This window comes from Mastacembelus armatus, chromosome 17 (assembly GCF_900324485.2).
Source record: "Mastacembelus armatus chromosome 17, fMasArm1.2, whole genome shotgun sequence".
Taxonomy (NCBI): Eukaryota; Metazoa; Chordata; class Actinopteri; order Synbranchiformes; family Mastacembelidae; genus Mastacembelus; species Mastacembelus armatus.
In genome coordinates, this window is record NC_046649.1 from 9,048,757 (window position 1) to 9,071,805 (window position 23,049).

At 41.1% G+C, this 23,049-nt stretch overlaps 1 protein-coding gene across 1 annotated transcript; it reads left to right on the forward strand.

Annotated features, from left to right (window-relative positions):
* Nucleotides 1–5,278: 5,278 nt before the first annotated feature.
* On the forward strand, nt 5,279–22,764 carry LOC113134479 (SH3-containing GRB2-like protein 3-interacting protein 1). Its single transcript, XM_026313873.1, has 23 exons — nt 5,279–5,288; nt 12,129–12,192; nt 12,771–12,816; nt 13,337–13,393; nt 13,702–13,759; nt 14,332–14,507; nt 14,681–14,692; nt 15,356–15,367; nt 15,846–15,870; nt 16,369–16,432; nt 16,554–16,624; nt 16,724–16,803; nt 16,916–16,985; nt 17,079–17,840; nt 18,928–19,049; nt 19,225–19,375; nt 19,866–19,977; nt 20,477–20,632; nt 21,483–21,615; nt 21,694–21,896; nt 22,056–22,120; nt 22,439–22,603; nt 22,742–22,764. Exons 1-23 carry the CDS (start codon nt 5,279–5,281, stop codon nt 22,762–22,764), a joined length of 2,637 nt encoding a protein of 878 aa, XP_026169658.1.
* The last annotated feature ends 285 nt before the right edge of the window (nt 22,765–23,049 follow it).

The window sequence follows — 23,049 nt, forward strand, 5'->3', positions numbered from 1 at the left end:
TCCATCCATCTATCTATCCATTATCTATACCCACTTATCCCTATTTAAGGTCACAGGGATCTGCTGGAGCCTATCCCAGCTCTCTCTGGGTGAAAGGCAGGGGTCCACCCTGGACAGGTCACCAGTCCATCACAGGGCCACATAGAGACAAACAACCTCACACACTCACACTCACTCCTATGGGCAATTTAGAGACAATAAAACAGGCTAGATATCATAAAATAACATGTAAAGTGAAAGGATTTCATCTAAGAATGTGTTTTTGTTTGCTTGCATTTCTCTTTTATCAAAGCCTTTTTACCTCCACAGTGAAGAAATGATACACTTCTGAACTTGTTACAAGATGATGCAACAGTAAACTTTTGTCAGAGTGTCCCTTTGCTACCAAAACGTTAACATAAACTAAATACATAGCGTCTTTACCTGTCCCCATTTCATCCGTGGTTTTACTCCCTTCCCCTTTGTGTCATCGTGCTGTGTCAGTGAGTAGGACCTCTGAGGAATTAATGTGTACGAACTGAAACCATGTTTGTTGTCAGTAACTAGCAGGCACTCGTTAATTGCCACAGCCAAACTTGCCATACTACGGGTTCAAAAGCTAATATTTGTATAAATCCATTATATCACAGTAATATACTAGTCTGTACTACCATTTAATTCTGTTATATTTTTCTTAACAAAACTTAAAAGTCAGGAATCATTAAAAGTCACCTCCTGACTTTGTATCATGCAACATGCATGTTTAGAGTTGGTGAGTAACTATCATCTGTCAAGGGTAATCAAGGCTGGAAAAGCTCCAGGCCAGATACTCAGGAGCAAGGTTGTACCATCTCCCTGTTGCCCGGCAGCACCAAGATGACCTACACTGATGCTGTCACTCTTTAAGCCCCTGAGGAGTCATGCTGCTTTAACACCCAGAGGATAGACAAAGTGTTTACAATTGGTGGTTACAAATGGACAAAGAGAAACCAAAAAGTCTCTGCTGTTACAATACCAAAAACAAAAAAACAGTGTATACATGCCACATTTTCATCCATCTACCAGTGGTAGGCTTTAATTCTGGGTGCTGCCTCGCTATTGAAATCATCCATTATATCCATCCATCCATTATCTATACCCTCTTATTCCTATTTAGGGTCACAGGGATCTGCTGGAGCCTATCCCAGCTCTCTCTGGGTGAAAGGCAGGGGTCCACCCTGGACAGGTCACCAGTCCATCACAGGGCCACATAGAGACAAACAACCTCACACATGGAGAGGGTATAGGCTCTATACCTTCTAACATTTTTCCTTTGAAAAAAATTCTTAGCTTGCATATAAGTCTTAACTCACATACTATATGTCTTTCAGTCCCAGCTTGCGACAAGAAACCTCACAAATGTAACTGTGAAGTTATTATTTCTAAGGTTTAAAGCAAATCTTCAAGCTCATCTTTGTCACTGTTTGTTCTCTAGGTTTAGTTTTCTAAAAACATTATTATCTTTTCAGCAGTGGACTCTCATATATATATATATGCATTTTCTATACCCGCTTATTCCTTAACCAGGTTCACGGGGACCTGCCGGAGCCTATCCCAGCTCTCTCTGGGTGAAAGGCAGGGGTCCACCCTGGACAGGTCACCAGTCCATCACAGGGCCACATAGAGACAAACACCTCACACACTCACACTCACTCCTATGGGAAATTTAGAGTCACCAATCAACCTGACATACATGTTTTTGGACTGTGGGAGGAAACCAGAGTACCTGGAGAAAACCCACACAAGCACAGGGAGAACATGCAGACTCCACACAGAAAGGCCCCTGATGGGTTTCAAACCAGGAACCTTCTTCCTGTGAGGCAACAGTGCTAACCACTAATTCACAGTGAAATTAGTTTTTGTCTAATATGGTGATGATAATGACTATAGAAGAGATGTAAATGAAATATAGAAGTTATATAGGGAGACTGGTTGCTAGAAAGCAATTATCTAATGTAAACATTCACTGGTTTTGCTCAGTAGGTGGCAGTATTGAACCACACTGCGTTAAATGATTTACAATGCAATGTGATCCTGTTGCAGTTTGTTGCACTTACACCTCTGTGAGGGCTATCATATTATGCCATAGTGCCTTATTATATTAAATGTAATTTATTTGTATACTGTACAACTTGGTTTATATGTGGATTTTGTCAGTATAGACTAATTTAAGAGGCAGTTTCCTCTAGCCACAAAAGAGAGAGCTTACTCTTACTCTTTTTCTTCACTTATAGAGCTCTGCACTGTTGTACAGTATTATCTCAGAAATGTTTGTGATTTATTCACACTTTTCATTTGCCCTTGTTTCTGCAGGCTAACGCCTTACAGCTCTCTTGCCTCGTGTTCTCCTCGGTCCTCCTGTCCTTTGTTAATCCCAGCTACCATGACCTCTGACCTCTGGGTGGTATCTTAAGTAAGGCGTTGGTTACGAAACGCACACGGCAGCAGCCTGTTGTCTGTTAGGTAAGCTCATTAACAGTTACTCCAGGATGCTCAGGCTCACAACAGCAGCTACAAATAAACCTCAGCAGTGAGAATAGTACATCAGAGAGGTGGTAACACCGAGTAAAGGTGTTGGCTTCTGTTTCACGTTTCCAGGTTTTAGGTTTTGAGATGGTTTGACTTGTTTGAGGTGACTTGTTTGAAGGACATTGAAACTGACACGTACTGTTCATTAAACAAACAGTATGAACTAATCTCCATCTGATTACATGCTGACATTTCACCCACCTTCCTGACATGCAACAGTCTCTACAGAAGACAAACAGTAGAAAAACACAGATTCTGCTAATGGCCAGCAGTAACCCCTCTACGCCCAGCAACACAAACACACACAGACGCACATACAGCACAACACTATCTTCTGACTGCCTTCCTCCATCTGTCCTTTCCCTGTGAGGATGAGTCACTCTGCTCCAAACGTTCAATACGCAGACGTTAAAGCTGCTGAACAGTTATACCATAGCTTTCACTGAAGCACCTCAGTTTTGCTGCTGAAGTGTAACACTCACATTATAGTGGTAAGAATACTTTGTCCTTCTCTCTCTCTCTTTCTTTCTTCCAGGCTAATATGTGATGGCCCTTCTCCCACTGAGCCCGTGTTATGATTATAGCTGACAGTGGATACTCTGCAGTGGTAGATGCACTGTTGTCCACCAATGTGACACATTTTTAACAATAGAAACTATAGCAGCTTGCATTTGTATGCAGTTATTACACTGCTCTTTTGCTTCCATAGTGCTGGAGAATGTAGTTTTCACCCACTTGCGTCTTGAAAAGAAACCTATCTGTCTTAAATGCTTTTCCACAAAACTAAATGCATCTCATTAAGACTAGGCAAATGATCCCCTCTTGGCATCCTCTTTTTTACCCTCTGATGGTGCAGACCACGTTATTACAATGCATCGGCTAAAGCCCAAGTATATCTCTGAGTTCTCCTTTGGACTGGATTTCCTCATTATTATTCAATGCAAACCATTCATACAGGTTCCTCTGGGAATTCTTTCTCGTCCTTATCTTCATATCTTGCAGGCTACTTGCTAGACTTGACTGTTGGTCCCATCTTCTTTTCCATCTTTTTACCCCATTTCCACACACATTTGTCCTTATTATTCAAAAATCCATCACCTTGCCATTATTATGTTGTCAACGTGTAATCGGAAACGGTTTAATCGCTCTTAAAAGCTCTAGAAAAGTGTAACCATTTCTCAAGAGCATTAAACTTTCAAGTACAAATGAGCAACACTGGAAAACCAAGCTAACCTGTCTTCTTAGTTTCATGCTGATTGGTTTGATCAGATTTTATTTACAGTGCACTGAGAAGTCAGGCAACAGGACCACAGTAGTCTTCTTATGTTGACAGAAATGTTGCTAAAGTATGACTGGATTATGGCAGCACATCAAATCACCTTTCTACAACCGTCACTCATACTTCAACCCACTGAGAAAAAACATAAATCTCTTTTGTGAAAAAACCAAAACTAGGGTCTTAAAGTTCACCCTTAAAGAACCCTTAAAGTTCAAGAATGCAAATAGTTAAGATTTCAGTCACAGCATTCAGAACATGCAGTATTGTTTAAATCCATGTTTACCTAAACAACAACAACAAAAAAATTGCAATTTGTTTTTCCTGACTTCATTTAAAAATAGGTTATTCATATATGTGCTGTCATATACAAAGCATATATTTTGGTGCCATCCAGGCATCTCTGTCCAGCCTCCTCAAAGGCCCAGAACACCACAGCAGCTGCTCGCTAGCAAGAGCAGAGAAACAGAAACAAATCTACCTTGTTATTTCCTCACTTTACAGTTCCTATTTTTATTCACTATTTGTATAGAAAACATTGTATGGTTCACCGCATGAAACTCATTCTGTCAGGGATTTGTTTTTTTTTTTTTTGCACATTCAAGGACAAAGTTATATGCTTAGGTAGCTATAACTCAAAATGATGGAATCCTCTTTCCTCTTCCCTTAGATTTTTTTGACCCTTTGGATTCATGCATTTCATCATTGTTCTTCCTGTGAAGCTTAAATGAATCAGCTTTTAGTAAGATGTAAAATGTCCTCTAACATACACATGTATGGAGGATTCTGCAAGTGATTTTGAAAAGTGGACATTTAGATTCATGCTGATTTAAAATTAAGTGAAATTTTTGCCAAATAGTGCTTTATTCTCCGTGAGACCTGGTGTAATATGTATCTCATTGGTTGTAGAGTGTCTGCTCGAGATAAGCCAAGAGGTGCTAAGGCATCAGGGGACAGAGGCCATGTGACCATGGCTGCAGGGATTGGTTCAGTGCAGATGTGACATCAGCAAGCCTCCCACTCCCTCCCTCCTCCCTTCTTCCTCCCACTCTTTCTCTGCCTCTCTCGCTCACTGTACCACTCTATTTTTTCTCCTTTCCCTTTCCTCAGCATCCCCCCTCTCAGAGATGGCGTGTGACAGTGCTGCTCGGGCATCCAGGGCCTAACACGCATCCACAGAGGACCCCATACCCCTCGATTTGCTGCATATTCCTGGGGTGTCTCTTCGCATTGCGTCCACCACTATCGCTGCTTTTTAGTCTTCCCCCCGCCCTACCTCCCTGTGTGGGTGTCTGGGGGTTGGGCCCTTGGGGGTGGAGGGAATCAACATCGTGCTTTGCTGGGGAGCTGTGCAGAATTAGCTATGCCCTGCCCAGGCATCCTTTGACCAGCTGGATTTAACCATTTCTGGCCAACTGTACATTGGAGGGCAACATAGGATGAAAATCTGCAGTCATGATGCAAGGTAAATTACGGTGCACTGCTTCTCCTCTTTTATTTTCCTCATCTTGTTCACTTGTGTCCTCCTCCTGCCCTCCTGTGTCCTACTGGGCCATTAAAGCCAGTGAATCCAGTGATGTGATATGTTGTGCTAGAAGGACCGCAGGAACAACTGAGCTATATATATGTGACCAATGGGACAATGTGGCCATTATATATGTGTGGGTGTAAATTTGAGTAACTGTATGTTTTAATACATGTGAAATGTGAGTGAAGGCGTGTGAGGTACAGTAGGAAGCACTGACACTCACACCAGTGCAGTTCCACACTATCTGATGCTGATGTTTGCATGTGCAGATTATAGTTGTACAAATGTGCATTTGGTGAGAGCTCTCAGTAGTCCAGGAGGCTGCAGTCATTCATACCTTTACTGCTGTTGCTGTTATTGCATAATATTGTATCATGCCAAGTTGTCCTTAACCATACATTATTTGGCACCTGCATTGCTTAAAGGATGCTGCACCAAAGTTAAGCGTGATGTAATGAGGTAAAGTGCATTATAAACTAAGACAGAGGGGCTAAATCATAGCTCTAATGGTGCAGATGCTAGGCTTTTATCATCTATTAATGCCAACACACTAATGGAAGGTGGCTATTATTAGCAAAAGGCCTACGGTTAGCCTTTAGCATGATATTGTGCACAAGCTTGTGGAAATTCAACACTCAGATGTCACATGCTTATCATAGCTTTTGTTAGCTACACGTGCATTGCTAATTACTCAGCACAGGCTGTCAGATGTAGTTAGTGACATTCATTGTGTTATTTGGACTCAAACATGGCTCCAGTACATGTGTTGCAATAACAGCCTTGTTGATGCTACGTGAGGGTTTGTCATCACAACAGAAAACCAGTAAAGGCAGCATGAACATGGATTATAATCTTAAACCATGTTAAAACAATTTGCTTTGATAAATCTGTCCAAAATTACCCTTTAAAACTGTGTAACCTACATAGTTGGATGTACACATTTCAGCCATTTAAATATAAGTCACACACTTTACATCTATGCTGACTTTTCCAGGTTCTTGCCATAAGGTGTTAGACTGATTTCCTTCCTTCCAGGCAGCCTTTGGTTGAAGGACCTAATGGAAATGAACTTGCTAAAACATGAAACCTGAGATAGGTGATGTATTTAAAAGAACATGTAAAAAGAAGAGAAACTGTACAAGCATCATATGATATTGTTCAACACCCAAGTGGAGTGTAATAGGTGGAGAGGTTGGACATCCTGTGTAGCAGAATTATGATATAAACCAGCAATATTTATTAGCACAATAGATCAGTGGGTTGTTGTAATTTAACATCTGTTTGTCAGCTGCCTCAGAAGCAGTTTGTTCAGTAGATGTGGAGAGTTAAGAGAATGTAAAGAGTAAATGTTAAATGTCAAAGCAGTAATATAAACCAAAATATTAACCAAGTCCCACAAACACACATTTCTTGGTGTACCTTCAAACATGGAGTTGCAGTGTAGAACCTGAGCTGCATGTATCAGCACTGTGACATGCTGAGCAAATCTGTCCTGGACATTGTTCAGAGCTAGCTGGTCCCGACCTTGGCTGCACTGCTCCTTTCCTCTGTATTTCAAACTGCCTCTCCATCACTTGCATCTCAGGTATGGTGTTAAGCAGGTGATGTTGCTTTGGCAGAGGTATGTGTGTAAAGACTGATTGTAGAGTTTTCACACCAGTGTACAGCCGACAGCCTGCATAGATAACTGATAATTTGTCTGTTTTAGGAATTTACAAAAAAATGTGTCATGCTTTATTTTGAAGCAGTGATAGAAAGTCTCATTTTGACAGGTCTTCCCACTGCTTTGTTGTATTATCCTGGGTTCGCAACCTGGCCTTTCTGTGTGGAGTCTGCATGTTCTCCCTGTGCTTGTGTGGGTTTTCTCCAGGTACTCTGGTTTCCTCCCACAGTCCAAAAACATGTATGTCAGGTTGATTGGTGACTCTAAATTGCCCATAGGAGTGAGTGTGAGTGTGTGAGGTTGTTTGTCTCTATGTGGCCCTGTGATGGACTGGTGACCTGTCCAGGGTGTACCCCTGCCTTTTACCCAAAGAGAGCTGGGATAGGCTCCAGCAGGTCCCCGTGACCCTGGTTAAGGAATAAGCGGGTATAGAAAATGCATATATATATGAGAGTCCACTGCTGAAAAGATAATAATGTTTTTAGAAAACTAAACCTAGAGAACAAACAGTGACAAAGATGAGCTTGAAGATTTGCTTTAGACCTTAGAAATAATAACTTCACAGTTACATTTGTGAGGTTTCTTGTCGCAAGCTGGGACTGAAAGACATATAGTATGTGAGTTAAGACTTATATGCAAGCTAAGAATTTTTTTCAAAGGAAAAATGTTAGAAGGTATAGAGCCTATACCCTCTCCATGTTGCTCGAGCATTCATGGGAGTTTGCCCAACCAGTCTACAAATGTTCTGTGGACTTGGAGAAGGCATTTGACCGTGTCCCTTGTGGCATTGTGTGAGAGGTACTCTGGGAGTATGGGGTCCAGGGCCCTTTGCTAAGGGCTATCCGGTCTCTGTATGAACAGAACAGGAGCTTAGTTCGCATTTCCGGCAGTAAGTCCGACCTGTTCCCAATGCATTTTGGACTCTGGCAGGGCTGCCGTTTGTTACCGGTTCTGTTCATTATTTTTATGGACAGAATTTGTAGCCAGATTTGAGTCCAATTCAGGGACCACAGGATTCCATCTCTGCCTTTTGCAGATGATGTTGTCTTGTTGGCTTCATCAAGCCAGGACCTTCAGCAGGTTCTGGGATGGTTTGCAACTGAGTGTAAGCAACTGGGATGAGAATCAGCACCTCCAAGTCCAAGGCCATGGTTCTCAATTGGAAAAAGGTCGCTCCGGGTCAGAGGAGAGATCCTGCCTCAAGTGGAGGAGTTTACGTATCTCAGGGTCTTGTTCATGTGTGAGTGAAGGATCGGTGCAGCGGCAGCAGCGATTCAGTCAATGTACCAGTCTGTTGTGATGAAGAAGGAGCTGAGTCAAAAGGCGAAGCTCTCGATTTACCAGTCAATCTACGTTCCTACTCTCACCTATAGTCATGAGCTCTGGGTCATGACCGAAAGGACAAGATCTTGGGTACAAGCGGCTGAAATGAGTGTCCTCCACAGGGTGGCTGGGCGCTCTAAAAGATAGGGTGAGGACCTTGGTCACTCAGGCGGAGCTCGGAGTAGAGCTGCTGCTCCTCCACATCGAGAGGAGCCAGCTGAGGTGGCTCTCTGGACCCCTCCCTGGGGAGGTGTTCCTGGCATGCCCCACTGGGAGGCCCCGGAGGAGACCCAGCACACCCTGGAGGGACTATTTCTCTTGGCTGGCCTGGAAATGCCTCGGTGTCCCCTGGAAGAGCTGGAGGTAGTGTCTAGGGCATCTCTGCTTAGTACCACTGAACCCACAACCTGGCCCCAGCTAAAGTGGCAGAAAATGGATAGGATGGATAGATGGATGGAAAAATGTTAGATGCCAGGAAATGGATTGCAGTTTTTGGATTTATGAAGTTGCTGTTTAATGGTTGGTTTCACGTCTCAAATGTCTGCATTTCCCAGAAACTGATTATTGACTAGAGAGAAATTATTTTCCAGACATGTGAAAGTCAGTTTAAACAATTGTTTTACTTAAATTTTTTGTGTTTGTCTAGAAGATTATAAACTCTATTCTGTAAGTTGAATGATGGAGCTACAATAAAGTATGATGGAGCACCACATGACACAGATGAATAGTCTTGTTACAGCTTCTTCAGAAAGTATTCAGAACTCTTTCCTTTTTCACATATTACCATGTTAAAGCTATATCCATCTATCCATCATCTACCACTTAGCCTGGAACATGCAGGAAGCTGGAGCCAATCCCAGCTGACAACCTGACACATAGAGACAGACAAACACTCACATTCACACCTACAGGCAGTTTAGAGTCACCAGTTTAACTAACCCCAACCTACATGCGTTTGGACTGTGGGAGGAAGCAGGAGTATCTGCAGAGAACTATGTATGTATATATAATTTCAAAATGTTACCCATCGGTCTACATTCAATAAGCTGTAATGACAAAGTGAAACATGTTTTTAGAAATTTTTGCAAATGTTACTGCTACTGAACTTGTCATTGTTTACCTGTGCATTCATGTTTGGTTGCGGACTGAAATACCCTCTGTGTATTTGCATGAATTTTTGCTTGCTGTTGTGGCACTGGAATTTCCATGCCAGGGGTAATAAAGTGTCATCTCATCTAATCTAATTTAATCAAAACATCAAAAACTGAAATCTTTCATTTTCAGAACTAGACCCTTTGCTGTGGCATGACACTATAAAAATATGCTCAAGTACATCCTGTTTGCTTTAAATATCCTTGAGAGGACCTGTGGCAATTCTGGTAGACTAAACATAGTTTAGAAATGCAGATGTCTGTGTATAATAAGTTACTCAAGAAAACTCAAAGCTGTAGTTGCTGGCAAAGCAGCTTGTACAAAGCACTGAATTAGGTCTGAAACCTTTGTAAATGCAAGATTTCAGTTTTTAATAATAATAATGAATAAATACTAAACATATGTAAGGTTAATAATTACCATGATCCCTTTGTTTAATGAATGTAGACTGTAGAGTGTGTAACGGGTGAAGGCTATCCTTGAGCAAAATTTGGAACTTGGTTACAAAAACAAAAGCCCTCCTGCATTGTCACGCAGGCAGAAAAATCTGACTGGATTTGTTTTATGTACCATGTTATATAGTTTATCAGGTTTGTTTCATATAAATGTCAAGAATGAGTCTCTTTTTCTTTTTTTTTGCATTAGACACATGCAGTCTATGATGGACAATAGACTCACTATATAGAACCGTCTCCACTGATTAAGACCCATGATGCAGGAATAATCTGAGCAATTGAGCAGCCCAGCTAGCCACTAATACCTCACCAGCCCTGACATGTCCTTCAGTACACAGGAGAACTTCCTCCCAGATGAATAGTACTGAGCACCAGTTCACTGCCTTAATATTTACAGAACAAGTCTTACTATTGACCTTTCAATGCAATTGTGATGACTCACCAAATCAGCAAATCACCATATTACCCCTAATTTTCAGCTAAGCTTCAAAACATTTAGTGCAGGCTTCTACCATACAATAAATGAGCCGACATACACGGCACACAGTAGGCTATGTCCCAGTTTCAACAGCTACTAGAAGAGATGATGAATGAAGAAAAACACACACTGAGCTGCCTCTAAAGAGCACAAAATGTTCATCCACCCAAGTGTCAATCATGTGTCCCTGCTGCTGTTGAAGGGCTGTGGGAATCAGCTGTGCTCACTTGGCTTCTGAAACACTGTTATGCAAAAACCTGTCGGTTGTCTGGCAAGACATGTCCAACAGCCCAGACAGCACATAAAAATTAGAAAACTAGGTAATGTTTTTCTGTGCAGAATTAGCTGTTAGTTATTTTTGACGTGTCTGCCAATTAGCGTGTATTGGCTTACAAGGAAAATGTTTACAGTATACATCTGTACCTTTGATCTAAGAAAACCTGGAGGATTGCATTTGTGAGTTCACTCACGGTGTTTTAATATTTAAAAAACAACCTACCCTAAACTTAGCTTTTGTTCATCTTTCAGGAAGCAAAACAAACATGCTGATCATATACTGAGCATGGTAAATATCAGTAGACTTTTATGCTCAGTCTTTAATATGGCTGCCACATGGCCAGATATTAATAATGCATTGGAATGAAATTACATGTCTAAATAAAAACGTTAGCTACAAAAAGAGAATTTCTGATGGATTTTTTTGTTGTATCTAAAATGTTTCTAAAAGATAAAGTTAAAGGACAGTAGCACAGAGGAGAAAGGATGCTGAGCCATGTGACTGTGACAGGTTAAAAAGAAACAGTGATCCTGTTATTATATATACATATGTATATATATATATATATATATATATATACACATATGTATATACATATATGTACACATCCATCCATGCATAATCTATACCCCCTTATTGTTGTTATCACATTTTACCTTCTGAAAATGGGTCAAATTGACCCAAAGACAACAGGAGGGTTAAAACAAACTCTTATTAATTTTCTGCCAACAACCAGTTCTTTCTGTAGTTTCTGTAGTTTCTATGGGAGCTGAGCCTCTGCATTTGTGTTTTTTAGTTTAGTTTTTTGTTTTTATTTATTGTATGTTTTAGTTCTTTAGATGCTGGTTGATTTGCCTTATCGACTGATAGTCAGTGAAATAAAAACACAGATGAACTACCCAGCAATATTTACTTCTACGAGGAACCTTTAGGCCTTTCACACAATGAATTGTCTCTTTGTTGGTTTTTCTAGTCGTCTCGAGTTCGGTGCTGTGTGGTGCCAACCGTCAGTGCTGCAGGGGTCTTGGCATGCGGCTTGGCCTTTGGGCTGCTGTAGTAGATCTCTCCCTTAAATCTCACTAATGAAGTGGGCACACTGATCAAACTTTGCTTGTATTTCCTTTCCATTCTCTATTGTCAGTGAGGGGACACTTAAGGAGATTGCATCTGCATTGCTTCATTTTCTATAGAAGCTCTCTCCAGTTGGCAGCATGTTTGTGTCCTGGACTGAAATATTAATTTATATCAACACTTTGTGGCGACTGTAATTCCTGTGTTTCCACGAGGATGCTTTCAGCCTCAAGTTACTCTATTACTCTTCTGTCTTATTTGCTTTTAAGTGCATTTTAATGACAAGACAGTTAACTTAATATTTGAAATGAATTCTTCGCAATGCTGTTCTCCCTTTCTCGATCTCTCCATGTGTTAGGACTGAAAAACCGAACCAGGAAAGCCCTGGGCTTACGAAAGAAAGACAAGGACACAGACGCAATGTGAGTTTGCTCAGACATACGTATTGAACATTCAGAGACTTATAAACATGCCTGTCTGTGTGTGGCACTGCTTCTGTATTTCCTGTGGTAAAATCAATAAGCAAATAAAGCAAAATAAACTGAATCACTTTAAGAATGTAAATGAATGGGGCTCAGTATCCAAACTAAATACTCCTATGGTACTGACTGAAATGTCTTTATAGCACTGAAAATTTAAAACTGGCAAGTACTGAAAGTTGGCACTGAATGGTTTGTAATGTCTTTTTACTCATTATCTGATGACATAGCTTCTGATTTCAATCCTGACTTTGATCATTTGAGATTTTATTCAGGGAAAGTTTTGACGTTGTGTTCAGATATTGAGCATTTGAGAAGTTTGATTTCTTTTAATTGAAAAGGGTGGTTTGTAGAAAACACAGTATATAAGTAATATACTGAAATAGTATTGTTTTGGAATCACTACCATAACTTAAGGATAATGATCATTTTAAACAACACCCAGCCACTAATCTTGAGACCCCAGGCAGAAAGATTGTGTCTCAGTATTATGAAAACATTTTCCTCTTCACTTCAAACAGGAGCTCACCTGACAAAGAAGGAAGTGGAAGTGGAAAGAAAGGAAATGTACGTAATTATTAAAAGTTTTAGCTCCATCATTTTATTTCTGTTGTCTCTGTCTTCCTCAGGATTTGTAAATATATTGCTATTTATAATTTCACTACAGTCTGATGGGGAAAAAAATACAGTGTTCAACAATCATACAGTTTTACCACTTTATCAGACTTTATTTCTATGTGAAAACAAACATCAATACTCAAAATCATACTTAAATGTTCAGTAATAATGCCTCATTACAAAAGAAAAATGTGTGTATAACAAGTGTTGTAAGGCAAAGCTGAGGAAGACAGTCTGTAAACATTTGGGTAATGGTGTTGCTATTTGCTTTTTTCCATGTTTCTTTTCCAAATAAATTCAACTGAACTGCTGGTTTGTTTAAACGCTGCTTGTGTTTTGTGCTCCCATTTGAATAATTTTTAGTAGGTTTTGCTGCCTTACCACATCTGACATTGACATTGATGTTGCTTATTGTAAAATGTAAACTCAAATGTAAAATTATCTTCTTCTTATCCTGTCATGTTGATAGAAAAAGGCCAATGGGGCACCCAATGGTTTCTATGGGGAGATTGACTGGGATCGATATGTAAGTATCTACAGTGTACACCTTGTTCTGCTTGTTCCTCCTCTTTTTAATGTTTTTGACCAAGCATCTTTGTGCATGAAATATACCATGTGCTGATGCAGTCACTATCTGTATACGCTAGGTTTGAAATTACAGAATAAACCGTACGAGATAGAGTGATAGCTGCCTTTTCTGTGAGCCAACAAAATCTTCATCTGTGAAATCTGAGCCATATTTATGTGCCATCCTGTTCACAGGCAGAACTTTAGTTATGCCTGTGTTGCAGTGTGTGATTGACTTATTCACCTTTTTATCTCTCTGATTTGCAGGCTTCTCCTGATGTGGATGAGGAGGGTTTCAGCCTCCGACCTGGTGATGAGGGTGATAATATTCTTTCAGTGAAGAGGGCAGTCCTGAAAACTATTGACCTGTTTTGGCTATTAACCTGAGTGACTCATTGTATGAGTGCTTCACAGCATCAAATAGGCCAAATCAATAGTCCCTCCCAGTCTTACAACGTCATGTGTGTCACTGCAGTAAAAAAAGGAGCAGTAGGGCAGCTGGACAGAGACATGTTACATTTGGATTGGCTTTCTGGTCCTGATCATTAACAACCGGCGCACACTTTGCTGGTATTTTAAGTTTCTGCTCCCACAGGTGTCTGCGGCTATATCTTTGAGCTGGATTGATAGAGCGCTGGCACTATAAAGACTTCCCCTGAGCAGGGTGATTTAGCCGAGACAGAGCAGGAGTTGTCAGTTGTAACAGGTGTAATATTGTTAACTGGGACAAGACAGACGTAGAAACAGAGTGGACATCTCATTTCTTCACTGCAGCGTTGTAAACTGCATACCTGAGACAAATTTAAGCATTTTAAAACATGGCATTAGCTTTAAAGTTACAGAAGGTTGACTCCACTGTGTTGTACTTATTCCACTTTGTCCTTGACAAACTTCCACCAGCTTCCAAAGGAAAGCACTTTTTCTCCTCCAGCGACTCAGAGGATGAAGAGGACAACAAGAAAAAGTTCAAAATTAAGATCAAGCCCCTGGTGTCGGACAGTAGCAAGTGCATCCCTCCATCTATGGACGAGCTAAAAGCCTCAGTGGGAGGCCTGGCACTCTCGCCATCTCTGGTGAGCGCTGTTGATCAGCACGTGTTCTTCTGCACAGTACTACAGGGCACAAAACTCTCACACTGCTGTTTTATATATTTTAATAGCTTATTTATGTCACTTGTCTCATATGTGCTTAACTCCCTTTCTGTGTTTGTCTTTTTCCCCCTCTTTTATCTGTTTTCATATTATAGAAGAGAAGTCCGGTAAGCCTGTCGAAGATTTTCATCTTTGTATCACTGCCAACAGAGATTGCACGGGATGAGTTCACTTGGTGGAAATGCTTGAGAAAGTGTTCCTTCCTGTGATAATTCACTTCTAAATTGTCTCTATGGCTTCATACTTCTATTTGCATGTTGTCTCACCATCTGTGTTTGTACCCTTTTTAGGCCACCAAACACTAACATCTTTTGTTAATTCAGTTTATTTTGGTTCAGCTACAGCTTTACTTGAACCTATCAGGCAAAGCATCTGTGTTACATAATGCACAGTCAACATAACACACACACACACACGCACGCACGCACGCACGCACGCACGCACGCACGCACGCACACACACACACACACACACACACACACACACACACATATACACACACGTGTGTGTGTATACACACACACAAAGCTCCAAACCTGTTGAGTGACATGCTGAGCAACATGCTACTTTCAGTGTGCAGCACTGTGTGTCATAGAAGGTGCTGGTATTATCATAATCTCAGTTGTGTTATGGCTCATGTTGCATTATTATGGCTTTGCGGTAAAAGTAAAGAGGTGCAGTGTGTGCAGTTTTAGTTGGTGTCCATTTGACTGATTTGTCACTCACTCTCTGACCCAGGTCTGTTCTCTCTTCCTTTTTGCTGGTCTCAGAGACGCAGCCCGGTGAGTTTCTCACTCACTCTGCTGGCTGTGCCTGAAACACAGCTTTCCTAATCTCTGATGCCTGACATGTTTAAAATGCACAGTCCATAAATTAACAGCACAGACAAAATACAAAAGACACAAAATACAAATAACACATTTTATTCATGACTTAATATTAGGTCTCAGAATCTACATTTTTTTTAAATTGTGGTTCTATTGTGTCAAAGGTTTTACGTTTACATTTTGGATGAATACCAACTAGCTTAAAGAACTATCTGTTCTTGACTGAAGTGATCTGGCCTGTTAAAGAAATTATATTTGTATCTAGGAAATTATTAAAGAAGTTAAATGATCTTCGATTGCAGTGAAGTTCCACTTAATCTGTTTTGTTCACCTTAACACTGAATAGATCAATAGAAGGATTTAAGGATATAATTTGTTTGTGTTGCACAAAATATATTATCTAATGGTTTTGTCTGGCTTCCATCCTTTACAGGGCCAGATAAAAAGGAATTTGTCCTGTAAGTATCTATTTTGAAGTAGCTTAAAAAAAACTCTTTTCTTTGTTTCTCTGATCATGGTACAGTCGCGCTTTGACCTAAATGCTAACATGCTAACCTCTACAGCTCTAACACGCTGATTACTTTAGCAGGTATTATGTTTACCATCAGTGTGTTAGCCGTGCAGTCTGCTACATAAACCTCAACACAAAGTACAGTGGAGGTTGATGGGAACGTTGTTAGTTTTGCAGGTATTAGATCAGAAACGAAAATATTGGAAAAACTGATGTTTGATATGATGATGGCTCCTAATAGAATGTTAAGCGTTTACCAAACTGACTTTAATGCATCCTGAGAGGAAAAAATTCTGTGATAATCCAATAGATATTTAAATCCCATCTGGGAGACAGACCAACATTGCCAACCCCTGACAAACACCAGTGGAGAGTCTAAAAATAATCTATTTGTGATGGGAATTTGTGTAAATGCAAAACAGTGGACTTGTCTTGTTTATCATAGGTGAGGAAATTGCTAGACCCAGACGCTCAACCCCCACACCAAGTCCTGCCCCAGAGACACCAAGGTCTGTCATTCTTTTTGCAATATTGATCTCTGACAAATTAAAATACTCCTTTTATGAAGATAAAATATTACACTGACTCAGTATTGACTCTGTATTTATTGTTGCATGTCTCCTCTTGCAGTGACAGGCTGTCACAGAACGTGTCTGACTTCTTCAGGCTGCCTTCAGAGACCAAATATGCCAGATATGATGGTCTGTCCTCTGTCAATATAGATATACCTTCATATAAATGAACTATGCACAATATATAGAGGGGACACTGATTGTTTCTTTATCTTCATGTATTAAAAGTGGTCCCTAGTGAATGGGGAGAATCAAAACCACATCCAGAATCACCTTTGAGCAGAAGTTTCCCAAGAGGAGGTGAGCTGGCATGAATGACCCTCTCTTTGTCTTTGTTGCAGCAGTACGTACAGTACTCTACATCAGTTGTGTATGTTGGCAGTGGTGCTAAACTGAACCGAACTGTTCTCTTCGTTGCAGCTCCCCCCCCCACTTCCTCCAAAAAACATTCCATCAAGAGGGCATTATGGCTATTCTTCGGACTCCGCTGGTAAATTTAGCTTTAAACATAATACTGTGTATTGATCATACAATTAAGTCCCGTAAGAGCTGGGCTCTAAGTGCTTCATCACACTGATTACAGCCGAACTACCCAATGGAAGGGCAGCTCGCAGTTCTGCACCCATCTACCTGAACATCCTGTCCCCTGCTTCTTACCGAGGCTCCCCGGCTCCTGACCTGGATGATGTCTTTGGCCCCGTTGACAGCCCCCACACTAGCGAGGACACAGTGTCTCCCAGATGGGTCACTTTCACTGACGACAGACCCCCGCCACCTGATGAACCTGCCCCCCCTCCGCCACCTGACTCTCCTCCCCCAGACACGCCCTCGTCCACCCCCTCCACCCCCTGCCTCTCTCCTGGACCTCCGCCAAATGAGCCTCCACCGTCACCTCCACCATTTTCTCCTGGGTCTCCTCCTCCTTTCACGCCACCAGACTCGCCCTCTTCCATTGTGCTCGGACCTCCTCCTCCGGATGAGCCAGCACCTCCCCTGCCTCCTGACTTCTCCCACTCTAGTTTGCCCCCAGTCTGCCTGGATGAGGAGGCAATTGATGAAGAGGTGCTGCAGATTGCAAAATACTCTTCCTTCCCTGCCCATGTCAGCCCTGTGCCTCCCCTGCCAGCAGAGCGGAGATCCCCCCGGGTGGGAGTCATTTCTCCTCTGGTCCTGGGGGGCACAGGAGGAAAGAGGACTCCAGAGGGTGCTTACCTGAGAGATGATGTCCCAGACTTTGTGGGCTCCCCCAAAGAGCTGACACCAAGCTTCAGGGGAACTCCACCTCCCCTCCCTCCGACCACCTACAGATCTATTATGTCTTCTCCAGGGCCCTACTCAGGCAGCAGTAAGTACAGCAGTCTGTTTCTCAGGGTTTAATATGCTGATTTCTTCTATTTAAAGATAAACTTCCCTTATTACTTTTATTACTTTCATTATTAGTTCAACTACAGTAATGCAGCCTTAAAATAAATCTACATAATTTTGTGATTTGATGTATTCCAGTTTTTTTTTTAAAACACAGGTTGAAGCTTTATATAATTCCATATCTACAGTCGCTCATTAGATGTAAATATACTTAAAGAATAAAATTTTAGAAATGTTGTGATAATTTCAGCTGCTATCTGACAGAGGTCTCAGAGATAATGTGGCAGTAAATGCTGCCATAGAATCTAATGTTTAATCTAATGACTGCAGTTTCAATATAATATCTGCCTCAAGCAACTGCAGTCTGAACAAAAATCCAAACCAACCCAACCAGTCTAGTTCCTACATAGAAAAAAAGGAGAGGTTTTCATTGTCATACTGTCAGATACAGTGAGTGTTATATGCTTTTTCTAGGTTAATGGGTTTCTTACTGACATCTAGTGGTATGAATGCAACAGTCTCTGCATTCCTAATCCTGTTTCTTTGGCCTATTTCTGTAAGATACATGCTTATCCTTTATACTTGTAATATTAATACAGGGATACAGGAAAAATGTTATTACTAACTCAAGGTATATCTTAGATGTGGTGTGATGTTGCTGTTTTCCTTTTATATTATTTGCATAAGAAACATGAATTATACAAATAAATTGCTGGTTATTAGACCAGAGTATTCATTGACCAACCATTTTAAATATTACAGTGTTTGAAAGGAAACATATCAATGGATTTATCAAATAGGCAAAACATCTGCAGTTATTCTGTGGCTTCCCAAGCATAATATCAGCGGCTCATCAAACAGACAGAGTTTTACTGAACTAACGGGTATGGATTACTATTGATGTTTGGTGTGAATTAAACACTAAAAAGTATGTTCTGGTGAGGGTGTCTTCATAATCGCACTGTGAAAATGACATTAGTAAAAATGTTGGAGCTGATGTTGACTGAAAATCTCCCCCAGTGTGATCTGAAGGCAGTGCTAACCACAGACACTGGTATGTACTGCAGGCCCCTCGTCCCCAGCTCGTCCTGCCACGCCTCAGTCTCGAGGCAGCCCAGTCCCTCCGCCTCCTCCTCCTCGACCGTCCTCACGACCAAAGCTTCCCCCAGGGAAACCAATCACAGACCTGGTACATCTTTTCATTTTTCTGACTCTGTCTCTCTTTGCCTTCTTTTCATTCGACATGACACAATTTTGATGTTTGAATAAAACAGGTGACAGTTTATTATCAGTTCTGCACAGCACCTCCCTTTGGTCATTTTCACTCACAGACAGCAGATTAACAATGTGTGTATTGTCTACAGTCTCGGCCCTTCAGTCCACCAGTTTCAGGCAGCCCCCCACCTTTTGCCCCCCTGGCACGGGCAGAGAGCTCTTCCTCTATCTCCTCCATTACCTCACAGAGTGCAGCGTCTACTCCGACCTTAGGGAGGGACCTCAACATGTCCACTGCAGGTACACTATCAGCAAGTCACCCTCTTTTCATTTGTCTTGAGTCTCACATCCCAGTCTGAGTCCATGTTTTTTGTTGCTCATCACTGCGTCCTTACCTCACAGTCTTGTCCCTCTCCATGATTCTTTCCTCCTCATGTCTCTGCTCTCTCAGAGGCCTCACAGCCGCTGGTATGGTTTGACCACGGCAGGTTTTATTTAGCTTTTGAAGGTGAGTCAAGCTGCAACATTACTGTAGTCCAAACAGTGCATGTACTGAAAGCACATGTCCTGTTTTTCTGTGTTCCTGTCCTTGCTCATGTTCACCAAACAGTATCTCCTCCCATGTTTTGCTCACTTGAATTGAGGTGCATAATGGCTTGATTTAGTTTGTTTATATTTCCCTATCCTCCATGGCTTAGCTATTGAGAGAATAGACAACAACTCAGGAGAGCTGAAACAGTTTATGATCAGATTTTTAACAAGAATGTTTTGTGTGTTTGTGTTAATTCAGGATGCTCTAGAGGACCAAGTCCACTCACCATGGGACCCCAGGACACTCTGCCAGTGGCTGCTGCCTTCACAGAAACCATCAATGCCTACTTTAAAGGCGCTGATCCCAGCAAGTAGGCACACGTTCTGTCTTTCAGTGCGCTTTCCCACCTGCAGATTAGTTCAGTTGAACTGGCCTAATTGGAAATAAAGATACATTATCACTTTTTAGCTCTGGTCTGGTCTATGGTCCATGTTCACATGTTTAATTAGTAAGATGAAGACTGTAGGAAGTTGTAGGATAATTTCGGTGCTTTGATCCTGTATCTTAGTAGTTACATCAATACTCTTCACCCAGAGCTAATATGACAATTATAGTTGCTGTGTGCATCATCACATTTTACGTTTCCCTCATTTGTTTTTATTTAGATCTGACAAAATACACTAAGTTAAACGAAAACCTAATACATAATGATCAATACATTTAAGCTACACATCACATACATAGATGAGGAGGTCACATTTTAAGTCTGATTTAATAAATATTGTGCTTGGATCATTTTGCTTTATGGGAGTGTGTGTTTTTGTTCAGCATGATGTCTGAGTTCTGCCTCGTCTCTTCTGTTGTCACAGATGTGTTGTAAAGATCACAGGGGAGATGGTGCTGTCCTTCCCTGCTGGTATAACCAGGCATTTTGCCAGCTACCCAACTCAACCCGTCCTCACCTTTAGCATCAGTAACTACAACCGACTGGAGCAGGTCATCCCCAATCCGCAGCTACTATGCTGGTAGGAATAGTATTATAAGCAAACACATACAACCCCAATTCCAAAAAAGTTGGGACACTGTATAGAATCTACATAAAAACAGAATGCAACGATTTGCAAATCTCATAAACCCATATTTTATTCACAATAGAACATCAAAATTTGACATTCTTTTTGACAACCATGGGCACAATGTCCTCTAGACTAAAGAGGAGAGGGACCTTCTGGCTTATTGTCAGTGCCAAGATCAAAAACCTGCATCTCTGATCGTATAGGGAGCATTAGTGCCTATGGAAGAGGCAGCTTGCACATCTGGAATGGCCCCATCTATGCTGAAAGATATATCCAGGTTTTAGAGCAGCGTGTGCTCCCATCCAGATGTTTTTTTTTTCAAAGATGGCCTTTCATTTTTCAGCAGCAATACTGAACCTCATACTGCATCTATACAACATGGCTTTGTAGTAGAAGAGTCCGCATACTGAACTAGCCTGCCTGCAGTCCAGACCTTTCATCAACTGAAAATATTTGAACAAAAAATGTGGTAAACTGTGGTTAACATGGACTTTTTGGAGATGTATTGCTGCCATCAATATCAAAATGACCATATTTCTTTCTAAAAATGGTACATTATATCAGTTTAAACATTTGATATGTTTTCTATGTAAGATAGTGAATAAAATATGGGTTTTTGAGATTTGCAAATCATTGCATTCGGTTTTTGTTCCAACTTTTTTGGAATTGAGATTGTACAATAGAACCGCTAGTCTTTGTTGTTACATACATGCATGATCTATGTATCTGATCGTGGTGCTTATGTGGTGTGAAGTAGCTTAGATGTTGAGGTGGCCTGAATCTGCCTCTCTCTCCTTAGTGATACCAGAACAGACAATGTAGACACCAAGGAATTCTGGGTCAACATGCCAAATTTGATGAGCCACCTGAAAAAAGTTGCTGAACAGAAGCCCCAGGCAACATACTACAACGTGGATATGATCAAATATCAGGTAGTAAATATCTCTTTGTATCTTCAGGTGTATCTGCTCTTCCACCTGTCTCATGATCTTCTGTCTTCTGGGTCTCAGGTGTCAGCAGAGGGGATCCAGTCCACTCCTCTGAATCTGGCAGTGAGTTGGCGAGGGGATGCCACCAACACAGACCTTAGAATAGACTACAAATATAACATTGAAGCTATGGCTGCCCCCATGCCACTGTACAACATCCACTTCTTGGTTCCTGTAGATGGAGGCAAAGCCAAACTACAGGCCATGATCCCACCTGCTACCTGGTGAGAATTATTTACATTCAGGCCCAGCCTAGCACAATTTCCTACCCTGCACCAACATTTTTCCATGAAGATCTTCAAGTTCATCTGTATTAATTTATTTTCTTTGGCTTAATGTAAATCAGACAACAACATGTTACATGGAATTATTTTCTCATAAAGGAATCCAGAGCAGCAGACAATACAGTGGAAGATTTCCAGCCTCTCGCACAGATCTGAAAATGGAGGTAAATGTTTAATACATTTATACAGTCTCATTGTCTTTCATATGTCACTGGACTTTAAAGCTGAAACGTCAGACACACTATGCACCTTTTTGCTATTAGGGAGTTTATTTGTGAGAGTCTTTGCTTAGTTGCTTCATAACATGCCTACCTTATAACCACATCTTTTAAATTTAATAACTGTTGCTTTTGTTGTCATCCATAATCAATACCCTTTGTTCTTGATCTCATGGACTGATAATTATACAAAATGTGAATTTATTATTTTACACCAGGTGTACCAGGTAGTGCACTCAGCTAACAAGAATCTATGTTCTGCAGGAGTGGGGGCGCTCCTGGGCCGGTTCCAGATGACAGAAGGACCCTGTAAACCCACCCAGCTGGCAGTCCAGTTCACCAGTGAAGGAAGCACTCTGTCCGGCTGTGACATTCAGCTGGTGGGGACTGGTTACCGGCTATCGCTAGTCAAGAAGAGATTTGCTGCAGGTCAGTTTGAGTATCAGCTGTAAACATATGTGACCTCACTGTGGCACAGTGTCCTTATTTTAAAAACACTTTTGTTTAGTCATAGAGATCCAACACTGAACTTTTCTCCTGTCTGACGTTTTTCATTTCACTTCACAGGGAAGTATTTGGCGGATAATTAGTGGACCTGTTTGTAAACAGAACCAATCCATGGCTTTTGACTGTGAAGAGTATGGATACATCCCATGTTTAGTGCATTTGGAGCTTTAGCTTGAGCAACCATTGGAAGTGATGGTTGAGTTTAAACAGAATAAAAGAACATAACACACACACAGAGATGATTTTGACTTTATAACATCATATTCAGTAGACTGCTGCTGATTTTATGCAAGTAAATACAAATCATTAGTTTTGTGCACTTATGGGCTTACATTGAGTAAAATATGTGGAAACCCCAATTTTTGTGT